Source organism: Chelonia mydas, chromosome 21, assembly GCF_015237465.2.
Source record: "Chelonia mydas isolate rCheMyd1 chromosome 21, rCheMyd1.pri.v2, whole genome shotgun sequence".
NCBI classification, from domain to species: domain Eukaryota; kingdom Metazoa; phylum Chordata; order Testudines; family Cheloniidae; genus Chelonia; species Chelonia mydas.
Genome location: NC_051261.2, coordinates 6,134,661 through 6,156,579, shown reverse-complemented (window position 1 = coordinate 6,156,579; position 21,919 = coordinate 6,134,661). Strand labels below are relative to the sequence as shown.

At 43.7% G+C, this 21,919-nt stretch overlaps 1 protein-coding gene across 6 annotated transcripts in view; it reads left to right on the top strand.

Annotated features, from left to right (window-relative positions):
- Nucleotides 1-21,919, top strand: part of SRGAP2 (SLIT-ROBO Rho GTPase activating protein 2) — a 203,326-nt gene that overhangs the window by 162,588 nt on the left and 18,819 nt on the right. For 5 of the 6 annotated variants that reach the window (XM_037884821.2, XM_037884822.2, XM_043533697.1 and 2 more), the window contains 7 exons: nt 1,422-1,449; nt 4,038-4,068; nt 8,129-8,189; nt 10,846-10,923; nt 12,931-13,065; nt 14,586-14,691; nt 18,542-18,766. In XM_037884821.2, coding sequence (XP_037740749.1) covers nt 1,422-1,449; nt 4,038-4,068; nt 8,129-8,189; nt 10,846-10,923; nt 12,931-13,065; nt 14,586-14,691; nt 18,542-18,766 — 664 coding nt within the window. Of the gene's footprint in view, nt 1-1,421; nt 1,450-4,037; nt 4,069-8,128; nt 8,190-10,845; nt 10,924-12,930; nt 13,066-14,585; nt 14,692-18,541; nt 18,767-21,919 lie in introns of those variants that run through there. The other variant, XM_043533699.1, reaches the window with a different exon arrangement.

The window sequence follows — 21,919 nt, the reverse complement described above, 5'->3', positions numbered from 1 at the left end:
TTTTTTATCTGTGAGATCAAAGGAAACTGAGGTGCATTATGCCTCCAATCCAAAGCAAGGAAATCAATGGCATGAACAGAGTTGGGTGCTCGGCATCCAGCCCCATTTATAAAATGTCACTTAACTGGGAGTGGGTATACTAAAACCTTTTTCATGCATTGTGTCAGCCTCTCTTCAGGAAGTTTTGCCCACTGAAATGCAACATGTAGCTGCATCTCTCCAGACACTGGGGAGTACATGTTTCTATTTTCTTCTGCTTTTTTCCTTGAGCTTACGTTTTATCACTCCTCTTGCAAATTACCTTAATCTAAAGATGACAAGTTCCGGTAATAAAAATACCAGCAGGTCTTCCTTTCGACAAGTAATTATGTCTCTGACTGTCTACATTTGTCACTGTAACATAAGAGCCCCTTGATGTTGCCGCAGCCGTGTAATTTATATGTATGAATATTCCGTGATGGCAGTGGGACAGATGGTTGGGAACTCTGGTTCTGAATAACCTTTTTATAAATTATGCACCATTTTGGTTAAATGAGCTTTTACGCAGGGAGGGGAAAGTGGCTGATCACAAAGTGTTCTATTGATTCTCAGCAATCAACAATTAGCCCTTTTCCTTTGCTCTCTTCTGTCCAGGATTAGGGAGGCATTAAAACCTGGAGGGGAAAGGAGAGCCAAATCATTAGCTGGTGTAAATCAGCATAGCTGTAATGTTGATTTATACCACCTGACGGTCTGGCCTGGAATGTTGGGTTATCAAAGATAGTTGCCAAATACTGTGTCTCCTTTTTTCCTTACTGTGCTATTTTAAAATGCTGCCTGTCTCATCAGCAGCCATGGTAGCTTGGTCCCCAAATTGCAAACCGAATGAAAGTTAATGGAACAATTTAGCAAATATGATTGCGGAAAATATCATTAAAGCTCTGCCTCCTGAAATAGCTAAATGCTAGCACTTTGAGCCTGTGGGCTAACAAATCAGAGAATGTTTTCAATCTTTCTAAGTGGTTTCATAAAGTATAATCTCTCTCTCCTCTCCCCCCCCCAGCTCCCTTGGGGGGGGGGGGGGGAGGGAGAGGTTGAGAAGCCTAGTTATTTTGGCAGTGGAAGTCAACAATTAGAGTGCAGGGGAACCAATTTTCAGATACAATGCTTTCCAAAGAAAGAGTCCTCAGGCAGCTGAAGCTGGTTTCTGCATTTCCTGGTCAGCCACCGAGGAGCCTTGCCAACGGGGACGGGCTCTCGTGATCTTAATAGCAACAGTTCTTGGGGGAAGCAGCCACATTGTTGCTCCTTAAAGTTGTTGTTCTCCCTCTTCCCCTCCTCCCCCCGTTTCCAAATTAAGGTCTGCATGTCCATCAAAAGCGTTTTCCCATTTCTGTTCCCTGGTGCAAGCCTTTATATTGCTTTATTTGTCTCCCTAACAGGTCAGAGGACTGATTGCTCCCTTGCCAGGTAAGTGTGGCTAAAATAAACATTGTTTCAAAGAGAGCCTCTTCCAAAAAGACAGCTGATGAAAGGAGTCGGTCACCAGCTCGGGACCTGTGTAGATTAGGAAGATGAGGTGGGGTTTGCAAATTTCCTGTTCAGCAACACATCTTTAAGCACCGTTGCCTTTCTGCTCTAGAGGCTAAATGGTGTTCGAGTTCACTAACACGACATTGCTAAACGCACCTCGTTTTTCTAACCTAGATGGGGCCCTTGGCTCTTCAGGATTTATCCACGGGGGTGGGGGAGAAGGCAAGAAGCCAAGCAGCATCTTGAAGTGCTTGTGATTGCTTCATAGGAGGGTGGGGGAGAAGAGAATGGTCATAGAGGCGTTTTCTTCTCCTTGCCCTGCTGACCTCATCTGGCCTGACATGGAATTGGATTGCAGCTCAGAGAGAGGCCACGAAGAATAAATATTTTGCTGTAACTGGGGGGCCAAGTATCAATCACGGTGCCACCGAAGTCACCAAATATATGAAACTCAGCCTCTCATCATGAGGGGTGGGGGGAAATGATTTTGATGGGGCTTTCTGTGAAATGTAACAGATCTGTGTCTCTGAATGTTTTTTGGGGCTGTGTTGGCCACAGGGATTGTGCAGCGCGCTGGCTTCTTAACAAAGTGAGGGTGATTACTGCAGATCTGAAATCATTACTCTATTTTCCCCATTCCTCACAGTGAAGCGGAGCTGACAGGTCCTAATTAGAGTCTGACATCTGTAATAATAAAATATTATTCATTGTGAAACAACTTTAAATATCAGAATCATTGTCACCAATAGTCTAAAATATACCTCACTGCTTGTGACAGCTCATGAAATCTGTTCTCTTGCTTTCTCTCACTACAGCTCATTGATTAAAAAAAAAATAAAAAATCATTTCTGCAAAATGAACGCTATAATGGTGATTCTTAAACACAATAAAATTGACATACTTAGAATTCAGCAGTTAACTGTCCTGGCAGGCAGCTGGGCTGAATGATCCATTAGGCTTTCTCTATCCTTATCTCCCCTGATTTAGTTTTACAGAAACATAAGAATTTCTAAACCCCAAAAATAAGATAAAAGGAAGGACTTTTAGCAGAGCAGGCTCAGACCTCCTTCAGATCAGGCACTAATATCCACCTGCATAAACAGTAATTATGAAGCCATTTGTAATCATGATCTTGTTGTTTGGAAAAGGTTTAATTTGGTGTCAATTTTTTATGTTTTATCAGAGGTTATTATGAAGAACACATTAATATACTTACATTAACAGCACAGAGGGAAACCAGTTTACTTTTTTCTCCCCCTCTCCCTGTGGCTTTAAATCAGGGGACTCAAACATGCAGCCCACGGGGTTCTTCCCTGCAGCCTGCCAAGCTCCCTGTGCTGCGCGCCCCCCCCTTTTCCCTCCCCAGCGCACCACCGCCCCCCCCCCCCTTTTCCCTCCCCAGCGCACCACGTCCCCAGCCTACCTCCAGGCCAGGGGTGGGCAAACTACGGCCCTGGTCCGGATGCGGCCCCTCAGGGCTTTGGATCCAGCCCGCAGATTTGCCACCATTGTGATGCTGAGGGCCCCGCGCAGCTTCCCTGCGGCCCTGGGGGGGAGGGGGAGCAGAGAACTCCCTGAGCTGCCCTTGCCTGTGGGTACCTTCCCTGAAGCTTCCATTGGCCGGGAACAGGGAAGCGAGGCCACTGGGAGCTTTGGGGGAGGTACCCATAGGCAAGAACGGCTCAGGGAGTTCTCTGCTCCCCTTCGCCCCGGGGCCACAGGGACAGGGTGCCCACTGCTTTCCGGAGCGGAGCGGCACGAGGCCGGGGCCAGGGCAGGCAGGGAGCCTACCCTGGCCCACCGTGGCGCATGCCCCTGCCACCCTGGAGCCGGTCCAGGTAAGCGGCGCCGGGCTGGAACTCCAACCCCTCCTGCACCCTGCACCCCAACTCCCTGCCCTGAGCCCCCTGCCTGCACCCCAACCCCCTGCCACACCCCACTCTCCCTCCTACTTCCCAACCCCCTGCCCTGAGCCCCCTGCCACTTGCTCCTACACCTCCTGCACCGGGGGTAGGGGTGGAGTTGGGGGCAGCGGGGGTGGGGGGGATTGATGTGGCCCTCAGGCCAATGTACGAGTCCTCCTGTGGCCCTCCTGGTGATTGGAGTTTGAGATCCCTGCTTTAAATCATCCAGTATAATGGACCTACTTTGGAGAGGTGCTCTCTGAAAATTATAACCAACCTGATTTAGAGCGAAGGGGTTTATATACTGAATTTCCATATGGTTGGAAGGAAGAGGTTAAGTACAGGCTTGTGTCAAGGCAATCGGCTCCCCTGTTCCAGTTTCAGGATTACAGTGCTTTTATATTAAATTACTTAGTCTTTCCAAAGTTGCTGTGAACTGACAGAGTGTAGATCATTGAAATTGTTTTCCATATCTGGCTCCTTTCCCCACCAAGACTAATGAGTACAGTTTTTGAAATACCCTTCAAGCAAGTATTTTGGTTGTCAGTGGTCACCTTGACATTTGCCTGTGTTCTTTCCTCTCCATCTTCCACCGATGGTCCGTTGTGGGCTTCTGATCAGTGGCAGACGCAGCTCTACTATAAGGAAGCAGGTAACAAAGAACTCATTGAAGCATGCAGCTCTGTGTGTGGGGATGTGGGGGTTATTTTTATGTCTGTCTCTTGCATAGGAATTTTTTGTATGTTCTTTTTGAATGTCTGGGAATGCAAGAACTGGAATGGTAAAAACCTGGATCTTCCATAACCTTTTGCAGCACCTTTTTGGGCAATCACAAACTTCATTTTTATGTTTTTTGATATTTTGAGAAAGATCTGGTGTCCAGAATTCCATATAAGTTCAATGCAGTCCTATATTCTGAGGCTGTAACTTCTAGGCAGGCATTAGATGAGATATTCAAAGCCATCTGTCGGGTTTTGACATACATCTTCCATTAAAATTAATGGCAACTTGGATATCAGGACTGATCTTTTTGTGTTTTGTACAGTGAGTGGATTGTTCGTACTAAACCAACAATAAATAATGATATTGGAAAGACTTGGAGCTCAGGTGTTCCCAATTACTGAACAGTTTTGGTTAAAGGCTGATACTGAATCAGCTCAAAACTTCCAGTTATTATAGTACTTGCCCTTCTATAGAGCCTTCCATCAGAGGGCCTCAAAGCATTTGGCAAACATTTAATGAGTTGTTTCAGAGTAACAGCCGTGTTAGTCTGTATTCGCAAAAAGAAAAGGAGTACTTGTGGCACCTTAGAGACTAACCAATTTATTTGAGCATAAGCTTTTGTGAGCTACAGCTCACTTCATCGGATGCATACTGTGGAAAGCGTAGAAGATCTTTTTATACACACAAAGCATGAAAAAATACCTCCCCCCACCCCACTCTCCTGCTGGTAATAGCTTATCTAAAGTGATCACTCTCCTTACAATGTGTATGATAATCAAGTTGGGCCATTACGACAGCTTATGCTCAAATAAATTGGTTAGTCTCTAAGGTGCCACAAGTACTCCTTTTCTTTTTATTAATGAGTTTATTATCACAGTGTGACATAGGACAGTATTATCCCCATTTTACAGATGGGGAAACTGAGTCACAGACCGTAAGTGATTATCCCCCATGCCACATAGTGTCTGGAAGAGCTTGGAATAGAACCCAAGCTGCCTGACTCTCCGCTGCTTCTTGAGCCATGTTACCATCTTCCTATTCACCATGTGGCATCGTTAAACTCTGTCCCACAGTAGTCTTTCTGAAGAGCAATAGGTATGTTAACTATATGGTTCATATGAGATATACTCTTGTTGAAAAGTATAATTTGTCTGTTAACTTGTGACAGAATAGGGCAATGTATTTATCCTACTTTAGTTTATCTTCACCCATGACAGGTGTGTGTGCTTGTGCTTGTATCACTGTCCTCTGTGGGTGGAACTATCAGACCTGCGTGTCTGTGACATCATTACTCGCTAGTAGCTGCAGCCTACGTAAAGGATAAGCATGACTGCTGCACTAAGGTTCATAGTCCATGGTTTCCTGCTGACACACATTATTTGTACTGCTATTTATTCTCTTTTTAACTCACATCTCTATTAAATACAGTTGTAACTGCACTCTGGCCATACCTTTCCTCATAAAAGTGACTCCAAGGAATTCTAAGGATACTTTTTCTGTCCATAGTGGATCACTTATTCCTTTTAAACTATGCCATTTTAATAACAATGGAACTAGATCATGTTATCCTGGGATAGGAAGGAGCTGGGGGAAAAAATTTCACCGCGAATAAAGACAAGAATTGACTTGAAACATCATTTCATCTGCTCCTCCTTCGGTCCCTTTTTCATTCTTGAGCTACAGCTTACAAAATCTGTCGGCTGACGCTTTTTGCATTAACCAGAAAGTAGGTCGCAGTTGCTGTTAGAAGACCTTGTGTAGCAGGATAGCCAGCACCATGCGTGTCTTAGTATGTTCGTAGTTTGAGGGAAAGGCCGATTGTATTTTACATTTTTCTTTCCTATTTAGGAAATTGTAGGCAAAATATGTCCCTTGCTATATTTTGAGCTGTGATTATAAGCTACGTTTAAAATCCAGTATGCTGCTTTTTGAAAACCCACTTTCCTTGTTGCATCTCAAGATTTTTGGCTTGATCATAATTTAGTGTGTGGGCTGCTGTGCCGCAGTTAGATGAAAGGTATAGTCTTAGCTCTTTTTGGATGCTGGAGCGCAGGGCAGAGTTTGTGGAAAGAGCTGCAGTGAATAAAAGCTATATAAACTGAATGAAAATCTGAATCTTTATTCTCTAACTGCACATGTAGAGAATTTGCATTTCATGTTTTGCAGGCTCTCCTATGCAGAGCTGAATCTTCTGAATACCCTGAACAACTCTGTTGTGGAGATGGTTGCTTTGTTTACACACTAGTAACACTCTTTCAACAGGAAGTGAAATAGCTGTATGTCTGATTGTTGAGAGCCATTCACAGTGGTGTTTGAGGGCTCACAATGTATTGTGTAATTGACTGGAGATGACATACTAGACCCTGTGACTCCAAAACTTAAACAAAAAGCTAATCTGTTTGGGAAAACAAATGGCTCTGTGCCTCAAATCCACATGCAATCACTTGCGTGTGGCTCTAATAGTTCTTTTGAGTGTGACCTACCAATTTAAATTGCACATCGTTCAGAAATTGTAATCTCTTTGAGGACAGAGAATGTGTTTCTCTCTCTATAAAGTTCATTTGGTGCCTCTCTGAAATAAGCTGTGCAAATCTGTGGTGCTATTTGGATGATTATTAATAAACCCTTTGTCATTCATCAAGTAAGCTGCAGGTTTCCATAGTGTTTCAAAGCACTGTTTTATTGTGAAGTGGGTCCCCTTTTACAGCGTGCAGAAAGCTAGTGCAATCCAGATAATGAGGAGGAAAAATTGTTAATTGCAAAATTACATTGGATGTTTTTCTAAAAGATCTGCTCTGAGAATTACTTTGGGGAAGTTCCCTGGCCTGGGTTATACACGAGGTCAGACTAGATGATCACAATGGTCCCTTCTGGTCTTGGAATCTATGAATTAAGGGAATTCTACAGCCCACTAAAAGGAAAATCACTAAACCTTTTTAAAAAAAGAATTGAATTAAGTCACTTAACCTCTGTGCCTTAGTTGACTCTTTCCTAAAATGCGGACAGTAATACAGTCCCTCATAGATATTGCTGAAGTCTAATTGTTTGCGAAGTATTTTGTGATCCTCTGAAGAAAGGGGCTAAAGAAGTGCAATAAATGGTTCGCCTGTTACACAACTTCATCATTGAATTGCTTGTGGTGGAAACTGGCAAGCTAGAAAGTGTCATTTTTACTGTGTTCTGGCCCTGGCCCAAAGAACAGCCTGCACTCCAAGCTGTCATTGTGAACTGGTATTTTTACAGTACTCAGTGCTTAGCCCAAAGGTCAGTCAGCATGTGACAGCTAAAATGTTTTTGCAGTAAAATGTCAGGAGCTTGTTCTGCAAAACCAAAATTTGTCATGTTGGGGATAAATGGAAATCAATCCGAAAAATGCACAAATACAGAGCCATGAGGGCTGACTGTGGAGAGACCAGAGGGCCACACCTTTGCGTGAGCATGCGCTGCACGGGATGAAGGGAGGGCATAGTAGGCTTACTCTCCTGTTCCTTCCCTGGCACCCTGTGCACCAGTTGAGCACAGGCGTTGTGCAGAGTTAGTCATTATGGCAGTACCAACTGGCCTTCTCAAAGAGTGAGCTTGGCAAAGCTGGCAAGCCACAGGTAGCTCGTTTGACACCATTGGTGCTTCCAGAGGCATTGCATGGAGCTGTGCCCTAAAGATGTTAATGCACCCCAATAACTGTCTTCTACACCGAGTCCAGATCAGAACTGGTGATCCTTGGTTTTATTTTATTTATTCCTGTATAGCTTGGGATGGCAGTTACCATCTCAGCAAAAGGCAGTGTTATGTCTCTAGGATAATTCACAAACCAAATAGTACCTTCCTCAGAGACTATGCTTCAGGCCCTGTGGATAGCTCTTTTCCCAATCCCTGGCAGAAGGTGTATTGCTCCATGAACTTTTGCTTGTGGATTTCAGAGTTGTGTTTATTTCTCGGTCAGCTCTGTGCTTGACTATTTGTTTTAATTTTCTCCCTTGGTTGCTCAGGACTCGAGCCAAGCCATTCCCCTTGTGGTGGAAAGCTGCATACGATTCATTAGCAGACATGGTAAGTTTACAGATGGAAAAACTAATCATTTTTTCAAATGCCCCTTGACAGAATAAGTCAGGCAGGACTTTTTTTTTAAGTGTCTTTAAACTCATAAAGAGGAACGAGAACCTAGATTTGGATCCCGCCCCGAACTCTAGGAAAGTTCACATCCAAATTTCATAACCTGAGTCCATCCAGCTCTAATTGAAGTGAAGCACATGGCCGCTTCACTGTGCGGATGTCTCTGGTGAATGTTTAGAGTAGCCTGGTGCAGAACGTGTGTGTTGGAATCCTACAGCAGGCATGACTAAGAACTCACCACTGTCCACTCAGTCAGTAATGCTGCACTATTGTCTCTCCTAAGCACGGGAAGACAGAGTGGCTGCTGCAGGTACTTGAAGTGGGGAATGCTAAGCACGAAATAGTGCCTCCTGCATGTATCCTTGCTTCCCAGCAAGGAGTCACTTTGCTACTGCAGAAGTGTTCAAGTTTCCTTAGGTTTCATTCAACGTGGGTCCCATAGCTTCTTGTCTTCAGTCTTGCATGAAGTTGGAAGATTATCCCTCTGACTGGGGCAACATTACCAGGCCTTTGTGTTCAAGTTGTTCCTGTGCCTTTATCTCTCTTCTTGTAATATAATGTCCCCCCCCACCCCCCCAAAAATCTGTCTTTCCTACTTGCAACTCTGCCCTGCCTGGAGTTCTGAGCTTTTCTTCTTGCCCACAATATTCACGTGACCCTTCAGGGGAGCTGAGGTGCAGATTTATGTGCTTGGATAAAGGATAAATGTAGCATTTTAAGGTAAACCTCTTCGATACATTTTATTCTAAGTTGTGGGTTTTTAATTAAACATTATTTAATAATAGCATGAAGAACAACTGCTTGTCAATAAGCTTGTATAGTGATAGGGTTTGTTTTCATCTAACCAATACACAGAGCCAGAGGATAGGTCTAATTGTACTTTCCTTTTGTTTTAATCACGATTGCACGTTGGAAACTATTGTATAGGTTCTCCCCACTTTTTCCCTGTTGGAATACTAAATAAAATGTATGCTAAAGAAAGCACAATTTGGGGTTAGAGACGTGTGCTCCTCTCGTACAAATCCATGTCAAACGAGAATTATAAGGAATTGATTGCTTGACCCATTAATGTTTAGTTCTGTAACATGGTTATTACATCTGAATTGATGTTTTTGAATAAAGATTTCCCTATAGATAGTGGATTGATTCCATTTTCATTCTCAGTTTGCAGCATTTCGGTATATATTTTTACTGTGCAATACGATGTGTGCTGATGATATCAGGAATAATTAAGGGCCATATAACACAAGAGTGTCATTTCCTGGGGATTCAAATAGTACCATAATTTATGAGAAGAAGAGCTGGCCACAGATGATCCAAAATAGCTTATTAGTTACATATACAGTGACATAAACATACATAGAACTTTGCAAAAGTCAAACTCCCTGCTCCTGTCCAGAGGCTTGAATAGATACAGCCCTTTCCTTGTGCTGGAATTATTTTCGAAGTTAGAACGTTGGTTTTAAATGTTAGCTGCTTATATTTCATGTTCCAGCAAAGATATTTTATAGGAATCCATTGGAATCCATCGACTACTTGCCCCTATCAGTTTTAATGCTTAACTACTCAACTGGAATATCCTGAAAACTCCCCTAGAGTCCCAAGTACCAAGTCACATTAGTGGTAGTTATATTCTGTAATTTCAATTGGATAAGTTCTTCACTTCTTGTCCTAACTGTTTTCTAATGTTGCTGTTAAAGAATAAGAAGTTGCTGTGTTCTACCCAAGGAGTGGCTTCCATGTGTAGGTTGTATATGAGTTTAAGCTTGTAGAGTACTTTGTGCTCCTTCCTTCTAGTGAGGGAGGGAAGTGAATATTTTTCACAGTCTTCCTGATGTGGAAGGGGAGTTAAGTTATCTTTTATCCCTTGTATTCTTAGATTTTTGCAGAAGGAAATTTTCCAAAGGGTGTGAGAATGGGTGGGTGAAATTCTGTGGCCTGTGTTGTGCAGCAGGTCAGACTAGATGATCATAAGGGTCCCTTGTGACCTTAGTATCTATGAATTTGGCCTGTCCTGCTTATTGGCATGGTTGTAATGTTCTAGATGGGTGGGATCCCACCCTGATTGTGCCTAGGCTGGGCAGAATTTCATATGTTTTTTTTTTTTAAATAATTTCAACAGCTGATATCAATGTTTATTTTTAAGTGTAATTTAAATTTTTTGCAGTTGCATAAAATGATGAGCTTTAAGCATTTTTTAAAAGTTGTATCAGAATTTTCACAATTACGGGAAGTTATGTAGGGGTCAGATGATGTCTTAATGACCGTACACTTTAAGATTGAAAAAGTTAAAGCACTATAAACTGTTAAAAGTCAAATTGTCAACATCACATGCTAAAATATTTCAAGTAAATATTCTTAAAACAAACTAAGTTCTCAAGCAGCGTTTTCTTACTTCGCCTATTTGTAAACTTCAATTATCATAGGAAATATTTTTTGTTGGTTTGTGATTTATGGTGAAACAGACATTTGCTGACACTTTTCCCATAAAAATCGCATCTTTTCAAATGGATTTTGCAATATTACTTTGCTAGATGTGCAACTGAGTTGAAATCTTTGACTGTCATTGTGAGTTTCTCTTATTGCCTTACAGGGCTGCAGCATGAAGGCATATTCAGAGTGTCCGGATCGCAGGTTGAGGTGAATGATATCAAAAATGCATTTGAGAGAGGTAAGGAGGGTGTGTTCTATATCATACAATCACCACAGGTGTTACCATTCTAAAATACCTTTAGTGTTTTGGACACAACTGATTGTGCCCTAGGTAGTGTGGTTTTGTTATTTTTTTTACAGTTCTACATTTCATAAATGACTCCAGGCAGAGAATTTTTTTTTCAGTGCTCACTAAGCTTGAACATAGAAAGTCACTTGATATGTTATGCTTCATGTCTTGCAACATCGCCATATAATAATCACTCAGAATTTTGGCACCTGTCGTGTCGGATTGTTTAATGACTGCACACACCTCTGGAGGTGGAGAGCATTTCCTTCTTGGGTTTAACTACCTAGTCTGTTTTCCTCCACCTTGTGAGTAGACTCTATTCCATGCCTGGGGTGGGATCTCTTGCCCCTGACATTTCTTGTAAAGCAATATGACCACATTTAGTCTAATCACCACCAAGTAAGAGTCCATTTCAACTCAGGCTTCATTTCATTCTTATTTGGAGCGCTTTTGTTGGGTTTTTAGCTTGCATATACGATTGGCCTTACGCACAAGCAACTCCTTGGGGGCCCTCTGACACAGCAAGTCACATCTAACCCAGTCTCCCTGCCACGGTGGGATCAGAGAGAAAGTTAGCTTTCAGGTCAGTCCTCGCAGTTTGTGGCCCCCTTCTTGCTTGGGACTCTGAAAAATCACAAGGCTGGTCCTGCTTCCTCATACATTTCATATTACAATTCATGTGTCGCTTGCAAGTTTTCATGTTCACATGTCTCCACATCCCAGATATGGGAGCAGAGCAAATTGCTATCAGTGAGAGGAGAGAGATCTTCTGCCTAACCATGAGGTTGTTGAGACTACAATGCATTTGTCTTTTATCTGAGAAGGAAATACCTTGGAGAACAAAGGAAATGCATGTGTGGTGGGGTTGAGGGCTTACAACACCAGACTCAAAGACCACCTTTCTGAAAGGACAGATGCCAGGCATTTCAGGGGAAACAGCCAGTTATTCCAGTATCGCCATCCCAAAATAAATGACACTACTTGTTTTAGCTTCATTTTGCTTGTCTCTCTAAAGAGGATGATATACAGAACTGACTAAGTTAACAATAATGTCTGTGCAGTTTATTACTTCATCCAGAACCCTTGGTAGCAGTTAATATCAAAGATAATGCTCTGGTTCATAGTGGACCATTTATTATCCTGTGTGGTTATTAAAGTAATAGGCAAGCTTTGGTAATTTCAGTCACATAATGGATATATATAGCTTCGATTTGAGGTTTGCCCAATCATAAAATCTAATTATATTTGATGGGGAGTTTTCCGTAGGGAACAGCTCCGTCAGTGTGTGTCGTCTTTTTTGTAACAGACGAACTACAGTATAGATAGTCACAAATTAACTGCCCAGGAACTTTATTTTCTTAGCAATCCAGCACAACATGTCTCCTTCTAAGACTTGTAAAGGTAGCGATTGGCACAAGCATTGGCCTGCTGTGCAGGCCCCAAAACAACCCCACAGGGAATCACAGAGCTGCTTAGGAGTTTGTGGCAATGTGCTTCCTATCTTCTATAACCCTGTTAAGCAAATGCTGGGTCTGTTCCCTCCAACCAAAAACACCTGGACTGAAGAGCCTCCCAAAGTTACCACAGCTCGAGGAGTAATTCCACCCCCAATGTGGTCGTAGGTCAGGGACTCTTCCTCCATGTGTTGGGCTCAGATGAGAAAGTCCAACCCCTTTATTTGCCTGACCGGGGGCATGCAGCCACCTCTAGCCACAGAGGATGGCTGCCAAGGACCTTTCTTGATTGCTGTACTTAGTGGACAGCTTCCCAATCACCCATTATCTGCTCAGTGTTTGGGGGAATAGGGAGTAACCTTTGGATTACATGGATCCTTCTTTCTGGCTGAGACATGTCCTTCTAGCAGAGCAGCCAGAACCTCTGTCTACCAAAGTTCTTACTCTTCCTCCGTACCTCCTTTTTTTATTATTATTATTGTTGTTGGTTTGTTGTAACTAGGGGAGGATCCATTGGCTGGAGACCAAAACGACCATGATATGGACTCAATAGCGGGAGTTCTGAAACTCTATTTCCGAGGGCTGGAGCACCCTCTGTTCCCAAAGGAAATCTTTCATGATCTGATTGCCTGTGTCAGTAAGTAGATGAACGAATTATGTTTTATAGTTAAATAGAAGACCTGCAAAAAAAAATGCAGATGACCCTTTACCAACCCCCCCGCCCCCGTCTCTCCATCCTCTGCTCCCCATTCTCTCCCCCCCCCCCCCCCGATCAAATTTACGGTAATAAGAGCAAACTTTTATTGCACCAAAAATGTTGATTTTATTTTCCATCATAGCCTGGAGAATGTTTTTTGAGCATCCCATCTTCATCCCCTCCCAAAATATTTCTCCTAATCCCTTTTAGGCTCTGTGCTCCAGCCACCATCCAGGGAGGACTGCTCAACTCCCTCTTTGAAGGACTCCTTAATCTCATAGCAGAGCCTGTTTAGGAAAGTGAAGCAGAGAACAGAATGAAGTGGATCCCTCAGGATCTGCAGCATGCTTCCGAGATGGTGGCCACAGCGCCTTCAGAGCCAAAGCTTCATAAGTAGTTTTTTAAAAATAATAATTTGTACAAAATGCTCCTTTAAAGGCCTCAACTCAGAACGTGCGTGCAGCTGCCATCTTGGAAGCCCACAGTTCGAGGAGAGATTTCCTGCTAGCCCCAGTGTTGATGCTCTGTATGTACATGCAGCACATCTGTTCTGGCGTATGCCATGTATTTCCAGAAGGGAAGCAGCTGTGTGTTTTAACCAGTCTGAATAACCCTTCTGAACCACAAGGAAGATTCCTTATGGAGTCTCACTACCAAATGTATAATGTGAGAGCGATCACAGTCCAGGTATAAACAGCTTGGATTATTTCAAAGCTTTTTCTTTTTTTGTTGGAAACCAAGTTGAAATGGTCCCATTATTGCTGAATCATTCAGCAGGAAAGAATGAATCTATTGTCCAGGCAGTGGAATATCCATCAGCGGCAGCCTTTGAAGTGGAGCAAAGATAACTGCTTCCGAAACAACTCATGGTTTTCTTCTCACACTAAATGACTTTACAAAGCTTAATTCATATCAGATGAAAAGAAATCTGCTCCCAAATAACTTCATCCTTCCAGGGCTGAGGATTTATGCTGCCCACTTTTTTTCTGTCGTCTGCTGCACGCAGAGCTTTTAGCTCACCCTTCAGCTATGCTAATCTATTTTCTGAGTCAGACCAAACACTTTTTTTGTTCAACACCCACCTTTTGTAGCTAATTGGAATGAGCTATTGTGTTGGATCTGGTGAAACAGACATCACTCAGTGCACCCACACTCAGGGAACCTGCAGATACATTACATGTACCATGTATCTTTGCAATAAAGGGCTTTGCAGAACAGGTTATGCATATATTACATCCTCCTTTAAGGCATTTCTGGAGAACGTATCATAGAGGTTACAGGAAGCAGATAGCCCCTTTCTTCCCCAAGATTCTATGCTACTGTGTCTTGGCTCCTATCTTTAATGATTTACACCCTAGTGTAGGGAACCTCCTCGTGTGCCGCAAACGTTTAGATTCAGTGACTTCAGGTATGGCCATGGTGATATAATAACTCTGTATGGTGCTCTTTCCTCCTTTCAGCAATGGATAACTTACAAGAACGAGCACTACACATCCGGAAGGTCCTTCTGAGCTTGCCTAAAACCACTCTGATTGTAATGAGATATCTCTTTGCATTCCTCAGTCAGTGAGTATCCCTGAAAGCACCAGAGCTCTGCAGTCGATGTTGGGGTTGGTATAAATGTATTGCATGAGAGGACTGGAGCTTTGACATTCTGCAGTTTCTGATCCAGAGCAGCAGTTTAGGATACAAGCGGCATTCTCTTTGCTGGTAGCAGTTTGTTGCCTCTCAGCATGCTTACTTATCTATTGTATCTATTGTGCTGGGCCTGTCAGCATTGCAAATGGTGACTAGAAAAAATTTCAGCAACCTCAACAGAGTTCTTGAAATGAAAATTCATATTACTGGAGTTAGCCTGGTAAGTTAGTGGAAGGGCAACATGAAGGAACAGGGTCTGGGTCCCAGGCTAGCAAGAACTGGAACTGGAACTGCTGCAGACTCTGTCCTTGTTGGGGTAGGTGGGCTCAAAATGCATAAGATCCTTACTCCCCATCTGGTGGCAGAGGGAACCCAGCCTTATTCTCCTTGCATGCTTGGGGCTCTTGAGGATGCTAAGGGGAGGAAATGCTGCGTCCAGACACATACTTGACCCCTGCATATATTCTTTATGGAAGCTGATAACGTCAAATGGGTGGTCCAGTGCTATTGTCCTTCATCATGTTCACATTGGGGCAAGTACAAAAAAGACAGTCTGAATTTGGGAGGAGATGTTTAAATTCTCTGTGGTATATACACAGTATTTGGGCCTGAATCAAAATCCATACACTCCTAAACTTTGGCAGAGACTGAATCTGAACTTCACATCCGACACCTTTATAACAGACTGAACAAAAATTCTGGATCAGAACATCCCCAGAAGTTTTTTGGATGTGGTGCTAAATTTTGCAGCCTCCCTCTAGACATCCCCAAAGTTGCCTGAAACGTTATACAAAAACGAGGCACTGTCCCAGTGATGATATGTTGGCATTGTTCTGTAGATTCCTGTCTGGTTGTCCAATTGCATCAGGGCAGTGACAGTACAAGAAGAGTCAACCTTCCATACTTCAGAGCTGAATTCTGAGGCACAGCTCTGCAGAGCTCAGTCATCTTAATCGCATCATTTTGGCAGCCTGGAGGATGGATGTCTCATCCTTTTCCTCATGATGGGTTTAACGCCTTGTACTGCAATTTGAGGTTTCAGCTATAAATAACTTACAGAGGGATATGGAACCTCTTGCCCTTTCTCTCATTTGTCTCCCACAGGGCATTAAAACTAGCTAGACAAAGCAGCCCTTTCTGCCCTCACTGTGACTCCAGTAAAATGGAGAAAAATTCGGCTTCTGGAATGGATTCATGTTCCCACTGGAGAAATAGTGTGTGTTTAGTTTGTATGGAACTTGGGAAATATATTTCTACAACTGCTTTGAGAAATCTTATTGATTTTAACTAATAAGTATGTTGTGGCCATTGAATGACCAGTCTTACACAACAGTGCAACAGACATTATTCATGAAATAAAGCATAGCCCTAAAACTCAGAGGACCAAACTCTGTTTAGACATGCATATGCAACTCCCACTGACTTCTGGAGCTGAAATAAAAATCACCGTAGCTTGTTGAATTGTGTTGGCTCCTAACTGGATTAGCAGCACTTCCAAAACTAACTTGAAAAGCAAAGGACTCTAAATAAAACCCAAGGCTGACTTCATAGCAAAACTGAAAGTGATGTAAATGCAACCTCAGCCTGCAGACATACTCCCTAAAGTTGTGAAATCCTCAGTACTACAAACTAAATAGGCCCAGGCCTGGTCATACTTGGATGGGAGACATTCTAGAGTAACCCAATATGCAGCAGGAGATGGAACTGTTGTTTCAGTAGATTACACTCTTCCTGCTAAGTATTGAAGGGCTGCCCCAGATTGATGGTAAAGTCATCGTATTTTCTAGGGACACTATTTCCACTTGCGATAATTACGGAGCCCATTTCACTTGACATAAGCTTAGTGGAATGTTCGCCCACCTTGCATCCCATCTAACTATCATGGCTAAATATGTATTTTCATTGAGATGGTATTTTTCTTCCTGTCCTAAATGCTGTGTGCTCTTATAAACAGCTTTGGGCAATAAGATTTCTCAGAGTAGTTGTGCTGATGTGTTCCGTCTCAGAGGTGGCTGCATTTCTATGAGGAGGTGAAGTGATTCCTGCGTATGTAAATTTGCAAAGCACTTCAGACTTCTTCTGGATGCAAGCAGGTTATTAAAATAAGATAGTATTATTTTGGTTTTACTGCTAATGTGACAATCTACATTAAATAATTCAGAGACTTGAGTCCTGTTACCTGTGTTTGAGGCGCTAGTACATCAGCTGCTCCTGAGAGATGCCCAGTCTCTTATGTAAAACTGGGTAGTGCGTTGAAAGACCCTTATTAAACTGTTCCAGGGCATTTGTTGAATCCAATCCTATATATTGCAGAAATTGTTATTGCACTGCGGAAAACCAAAAAAACATTCACAAAATTACCACTGTCTTTTCCTTCATCCAAGCTATGGCATGGGAAAGGGATACTCTGCAGTGCAAGAGGAGAAACTTTCCACAATAGTGCTGTGAAATTCTTCTACGCCTTGGGATGCCCATTCCACAGATGTCACTTCTGGAGTCATTGAAGTGAATGTTCCCTTCCAGCCTTAATAGCTTTTAATTATTTTAAGAAGTGAACTGGAAAACAGGGTCTTTCAAGGGGCTTGTTTTGGAATTTAGCTCTGTGTTTGGTGCTTAACCATGAACTGGTGCCTTGAAAGGGTTAAATTACAGGTTTGGGATTAAAATTTATTCAGGTTCAGGAAGTGTTCCTGTGCAGACTCAGTGTTCCGGCTGCACTTGGCAAATCCTACAGATCGGCTCCAGGAAAAGCAGCTAACAAGAAACATCTTGGTCTTTGGGAGGGGGTTTGGTTTGGAGAATACGCTACCTAACTCACGCTACCAAGCACAGAGTCCGGCAGAGGAGATCAGGTTTTGCTCTGGAACTGGATGCAGGGCTGCAGTGAGATTATAAACAGCAGTCATAAAGCAGGATATGCTTCTGCTTGCGAAGTCACTCCCCAAAGCCTTTCAAAGCAACACAGTCCCCAAACCTCTACATCCCTTGCAGGTGTTTAGCTCCAACTGGCCTTGCTTTTCAACTTCAAAGGGCTTCAATACGTCCCTGTAGCTAATACTAAAAGTCCTAGTGGCTGCTTCCATAGTGAGCGTTGGCTTATTCTTGTGCTATTGGGAGGCTTTGGGCTTGGAAAGAACTCGGTTTCAAGGAGGGTACAAAAGGAAAGAAGCAGAAGGGCTCCTTGGTTGCCAGCTCCCTTGCTGTGATGTGTGGAGCAGCAGTGGCTCAATCGGGCCTGCCTTGGCCTCCTGACTGGATGTAAGGTGTTAATGCAGCAGCTGCTATGGGAGCGGGGTGCAGAGAGTCGACCGCATGTAAATAAATCCCTGGCAATGATATTCAATCTGCGTGAAGAATACAGCTATTGAAAAGAGGAACAATCTGACATTTTCTTTCTTTCCCAATACTGCGTGTGCTGATTGAGGGGGATGTTAGGGAAATGGAAAAATGCCTTTGCGATTGAATAAAGAAATCAGCAAGCAGCAGAGTTTTCTCTGTTTTTTCAGTACAGATTTCAGCTAGGAATCTGTCTTCATGCAAGCCCTGTCAGATCAGGTTGTCAGATCCTCGGAGGTGCATCTAGAGGAGTTCCTCCCTCGCCAGTAAATGACATCAGCCTTATTTTTCCTTTATTGACCCAGAACGTTCTATTCCCAGCAGAAGGGGCTTAAAGAGCAGAGCACCCAAAGCTAGCCCCCTTGATTTAGATGTTGGTTCCCTAGCAGGAGGTGTCGGTATTGTTGGCTCATACTAATCCTCTTCTCCCTGTCTTTTGCAGTTTATCTCAATTCAGTGAAGAGAACATGATGGATCCCTACAACTTGGCCATCTGCTTTGGGCCCACACTGATGTCTGTGCCTGAAGGCCACGATCAGGTCTCCTGCCAGGCTCATGTCAATGAGCTGATCAAAACCATCATCATCCAACACGAGAACATCTTCCCAGGACTGAGAGAACTGGAAGGCCCAGTCTACAGCAGGGGTGGAAGCACTGAGGATTACTGGTACAGTAGGAGCCATTAAGAAGCAGAGGAGGGGGGCCAGCGCTTAGTTACGTTCTCATTAACTAATTGTGTGTTGTAGTCATACACACTGCATTTTGTTGAGTTCCAGGGTCCAACACCAGTCCCAGAACTTAAAGGAGTTAAAAAAAAAAGGGGGGGTTGTGGAAAGAACAAGATGGCTCTTGTCCTGTCAGGGAGCCAGCGACTGACATGAAATAGGCCCTGTAGGAAATAGCCAGTGAACCAAATGTCAAACCTGTGCTTCCTTCTGTAGAAGGAGAATAAATGACCACAGTTAGTCTTGTAGCTGTGATGACCGTACTCCCCTGGAGGAAGCCACACAGCCACTATTTTGATTGTGTTTGTCCCTTATATTGTTCTTACTTTCCTCATTTTTCTGCCTGTTCTAAGTGACAGTCCTTGAGGTACAGGGTTGATTGCAGTTGAACCTAGAAAGCTGTAACATGGGCTAGTTTTCAGGACAGTACCGATCGGGGGGAGGAGGGGGGGGGGGGAAATACAAAATCACCATTTCCATCCAACCAAAACCCCAGGAGGCCTGGCCGTGCATTCTGTCAGAAGGCAGCATCTGGAAACAATTGAGCCAGAGCGGCTCCTGTCATCTGGGGTGGAAGGTTGTGGAGGGAGGGGGAAGGGAGGTGTTTGCTTTCCTAGTGGTTGAATTGATCTCGCCCACCTCCTGCTGACAGGAAGAATGTTTAACTGTCTCGCTGCCCTTGCCCCAGGAAGGCAAATGATTTTCTTGTATTGATATTAAAAAAAGAAGCAAGTCACTCTATTGGCAGAGCTTGTTGACTTTTTTTTCTACCATATTACAGGATAGGATAACTCATCAACCATCTGACCACTAGATAGGAGATGTGTGGAGAGGCTGTTTTTAACAAAGGGCTATTGCAATGGCATTTTGATTGATTTACTCTTCATGGCTTGCATTGGTTTTACTGGCTGGCTGAGCTGTATGGACTGACTTTTAAATCCTTTCAGAGACCTGTATTTTCATCATGTGTGAGGTTTCCCCTAGGTGGATGGGAGCTGTCATAAGGAATGAAAAAGTTAAATGTTTAGCACGTGATTATTATTACAATTAATGTATTGTATGTGGTGTTTGTTGTGTTAAAGTGTACATGGAACTTGACAGGGATGTGTAGGGGGCAATCCCTACTGCAAATACAGTACATGGTGAAGGGGTTTTGTAACTTGTGTTACTCTAGTATCTGGCTCCCAAGTGCTCTTTTCACTTAAACTTGCTTTGGAAAACGTGAGGGTGCCTGGCTTCAGACATGCCATTGGATCCACAGTTGAGAAAGTGACCACGCAAAATCATGTCCTCCTATGCTGAGGGTCACCGCATTTTAGGGGCGGGAAGGCAGAGTCTCATCTGCCTTAAAAAATACATGAAAATGTCCTTCAGGTTCCCATCACTTATGTTGATTTACTTTGCTTGTCTCTATTTTTCTTCTAACTGTCTCCATCCCCCTATCCTCCCCCCCTCCCCATTTCCTACTTACGGGGGAATCCAGGGAGAGATGGAATTCAGCGTGATTTAAAATGTTTGAAAAAATTAATCAGAGAGAATCATCTGGTTACCATTCAAGCCTTGTCTTAGCTGTGGTATTAAGTGGTTGTTAGTTATTGCCCACAGGGCTTTCTGCTGTAGAGCTTGCACGTGGCAAATTGGATCCCCTCTGGGCTGAGCTGGTTCATCAAACAAAGGAAGTTGAGTGCATTTGCACCTGAACGCTGCCTCTTCCCCAGCCTCAACCTCCACTGCCTTCTCTTGTCCTCACCGAGTAACGTACAAATGATGATGCTCCAGTGCAGAGGCCTCCCGTGGCTAGGAGCCATCCTTGATGTGTGCTGTGCACATTCCTTTCCATGCTCTTGCTGTGCGGCCGTCACTTTCAGTCGGCAGCTGCTGGGAAGGATTGAAATGACTTGCGCTGGGAGCCGAGAGGGCAGGACACAACGTTGGGTTTGCAGTTGAGATTTAGGTCCTTGATATGGGCACCTTTAAAAAACCTATCACATGTCTGTGTGTCTGAGCAGATTGACCCCACATGAGAATAACCTCGTAATATACAGAATTAATTGGTGGGGGGGGTGTCAGAGTCAAGGAATCTTATATGAGAACATTAGAATCGATGAGGAGAACAGTTTATAAAGATGCTCAACTTGACTTGCATTCCTCTGGCAATATATATTGCCAACACTCCCTCAGTATTCACATAGCACTCCAGCAGCCTAGCAGTCCTCCTTACAGCATCCAAGCACCCATGTGATCGTTCGAGAGAAAGGATCTCTTTACAGCAGGGGCAGGGGTTTTTTGGGTTGGAAGTGTCCTATGACGGGGGAGGGAAGAAATGTGATCCTGCTTCTCTTTTCGCAGTGTTTAGATCATTAGAGCTATTTGTATGCTACATTACTTCACAATCTGGGTGAAACTTTAGCCTGTAATAGTATAGCCCTCCTGGGGCTTTCTGTTGGCTTTAGATTCTTTTATTAAACTTTGCAGAGTGTTTATCCTGCCTAGTAAAGGATGGGAAAGTTAACGAGTGCCTCGTGAGGTATGGTCTTTGAAGAGGGCTAGGAAGCAGAGTGATTGTTGTGTGTATTGAGTAATGAGACCCTGGGATTGTTCAGGCTCCTCTTTTTCTTTTTATTTTTTTTTTTTTTAAACGGGGAGATAGATCTCGCCAACAGATTCTTAAAAGGAGAGTATGAGGCGTCAGTGAACTCCTACTCTAACTTTTTCAGGGCCAAAAAGACGGATCAAGTTCTGACCGTCTGAAGAGATGTAAAATCTGCTTTTGAGATGATTTAAGGTCCGCTCAGTCTGGCTCATGGAGGCCATAAACCTGTCTATAAAGGGTCTCCAGTCCTAGCTTCATTTCAACTTCAGCAAGCTAAGGCTCTAGACCAGTGTTTCCCAAACTTGGGACACTGCTTGTGCAGGGAAAGCCCCTGGCGGGCCGGGCCGGTTTGTTTACCTGTCGCGTCCACAGGTTCTGCCGATCGCGGCTCCCACTGGCCGCGGTTCGCTGCTCCAGGCCAATGGGGGCTGCAGGAAGTGGCGCGGGCTGAGGGATGTGCTGGCCGCCGCAGGTAAACAAACCGGCCCGGCCCGCCAGGGGC